Consider the following 2,353-nt stretch of genomic DNA (forward strand, 5'->3'; position numbering starts at 1 on the left):
ACCCTGAGCTGAAGAGTTCATGGAGAGTTCAGCTTTTCTTCTTTCATATAGACCTAGCTGACCTCAGATTTACAGAGCTCCACCTGTCTCTGCCTCCCAAGTGCTGAAATCAAGGGAGAAATACCACATAGGCATGGCTATGCGACACCATGCAGAGTCAGTTCTTGTCCATCACGTGTGTCCTGGGAATCAAACTCAGGTCAACAGGCTTGGTGGCAAGGACCTTCTCAGTCACCTTGCCAGCTGCCGAAAATGAGTTTTAGCCATCAATTTGGGATGGAAAAAAAACAAAAACAAAAAATTCACCGCCTAAACACACAAAACAAGCCTGCCCCCCACCCCACCCCACCCCCAATACAAGCAAATCCGACAAGATAGCCTGGTTAAGACCTGGTGGGACCAAGTGGCACAGGCCTGCAGTGGGTACTACTCAGTGAGCTGAGGCAGGAGGATCCCAAGTTCAAGGCCTACCTGGGATACAAAGGGAGCTTAAGGTATCTAAGTAGCTAAGACCAAAGTCTCAAAACTGAAAGACATGTAAGGGCCGGGCTGCGGCTCTGTCTGTAAGGCACGGAGCCCTGGGTTTGTGCAGGGGAAGAGAAGCAACTTATAACTCCAAACAAGACGACTCAGAAACAGGACGCGCAACCACAAACTGTGTGCTGACCCCTGCTCCCCACTGTGCATTGCAGCACAACTCGTTTCTCCCCACACAGAACTCATCGCCAGCCTCGCCACTGCACTGGCTACCCGGTTCCCCATTGCATCACCTTCCCAAGAATAGGACTCCTACCATACTGTACCCTGCAAGCCCTGAGCGCAGACCAGTGTGTGGGCCTTACACTAAGCACTCACACCAGCTCACAGGAATGTGGTCCCCCCCCCCCCCGCCCCCAGGCAAGAACAGTCCCTGAGATCAGGTGAATCTGTTAAGTCAGATGGTGGTGCCAGGTGTGTAAGCGCCACCATTCACAGCCCATGAGTCAACAATCTAACCGCTGTTATCAATTACTCTCTTTTCCTTATTAATACAAGTGAACGCTCACATGTTTAAAACCCTGGCTTCCTCAGTCATGGGAAACAAGCCCTGCCCTGAGGTTTGCTCCCAGGCTCCTGATCAAACAGCGCCTATCACAGCTCTGGGCTATTCTCTGGTTCATGGTTTGGGTGAAAAGCTTGCCGTTAACCTGATATTTAAAGGAAATACCCACCCATGTTGTCTTCACACATCTGACTTAACGTTAAAAGAAAGAAAGAAAAAGAAAAACCAACTAGATATATGTAAATTTAGCATTGTAAAATGGCAGCAAGAGTGTAAATTCAAGAGCCCAGAATTGTGGCTCCACCGTTTGCTAGCGGTGTCCCGAGTCCGCTAGGCTCACAAGCTCCACCCTCTGCTAGGGGCACCCCACGTCTGCATCTGCGTCTGTGAGGCTCACAGGCTCCAACTTGGCTGGAGTGGAGACAGTTCCCAGGTCCTAGCGCTTCACACAAAATCTCAGCAGTTTGCTTTTAATGCGTTCTTTGGCTTCACAAGTGGAACACTTTTCCGGAAGGTGCCTCTACAAGAGATTTCTTTTGAACACCAACATTAAGACCCATGCCGAGGCTTCCGCACGCAAAAGGAAGTTAAATCTTATTACTGACAGTGGATACTACTAGCTACCTTAAAGATATTCCAATTTTGTGGTTTAGGAAAGCCTTGTTTCACCCCGAATGATAGTCACACACACACACACACACCAGGCAATGTGTGAGAGGGGCTTGTCCACTGAGCTCGGGGCGCTCCCACCCTCCTCCAGGCCCACAGGCCCGACTCAAACGACGTTCATCTGGGGTCTCCCTAGCCCTCCTGTTTCAGGCACAAGGGACCCTCTGTACCCTGGTCTCCTGCTACCAGGATCCCCCAGACCCAGACAGGGCACATCCCTGCTGCCCCACCTGCTAGCCCCATGGCGGTTGGTACCTTGATGACTACGGGCAGCCAGCTTCGACGAAACTCATCCAAGTACACGTGCTTCTCCCAGATCCACAGGCGGTTGGGGTGTGCGGGTGTCTCTGCCCTGTGTGCCCGCTGGGTAGCCATGGCATCCGATAAGAGCAAGAAGCAGAAAACTGCAATGCCAGTCCGTGATAAAAGCTACTTCCTACACGGTGAGCATGAGAAACGCGGCTATTTATCACCACCAGGTGTGGGCCTGTGCCCCCTGGAGCGAGGCAGGGCGGAACGGGGCGGGGCAGCGTAGTGTGGGTGGGGCGAACCACAAGGGTGGTATGCAGGACAACAAGGTGGACTTCTGGAATAGGGCCAAGGTCTAGGCTTGCAGACCTGACCCCGTCAAACCTAGGGTTC

General features: G+C 52.2%; 1 protein-coding gene across 3 annotated transcripts in view; it reads right to left on the minus strand.

The window, feature by feature from the left end:
- Nucleotides 1-2,086, minus strand: part of LOC110307525 (T-cell leukemia/lymphoma protein 1A) — a 5,783-nt gene extending 3,697 nt beyond the window's left edge. For all 3 annotated transcript variants that reach the window (XM_021179758.1, XM_021179759.1, XM_021179760.1), the window contains exon 1: nucleotides 1,967-2,086. In XM_021179758.1, the coding sequence (XP_021035417.1) occupies nucleotides 1,967-2,086 (120 nt within the window). The remainder of the gene's footprint in view (nucleotides 1-1,966) is intronic.
- Between the last annotated feature and the right edge of the window lie 267 nt (nucleotides 2,087-2,353).

The sequence above is a fragment of the Mus caroli genome, chromosome 12 (genome assembly GCF_900094665.2).
Source record: "Mus caroli chromosome 12, CAROLI_EIJ_v1.1, whole genome shotgun sequence".
Classification (NCBI taxonomy): domain Eukaryota; kingdom Metazoa; phylum Chordata; class Mammalia; order Rodentia; family Muridae; genus Mus; species Mus caroli.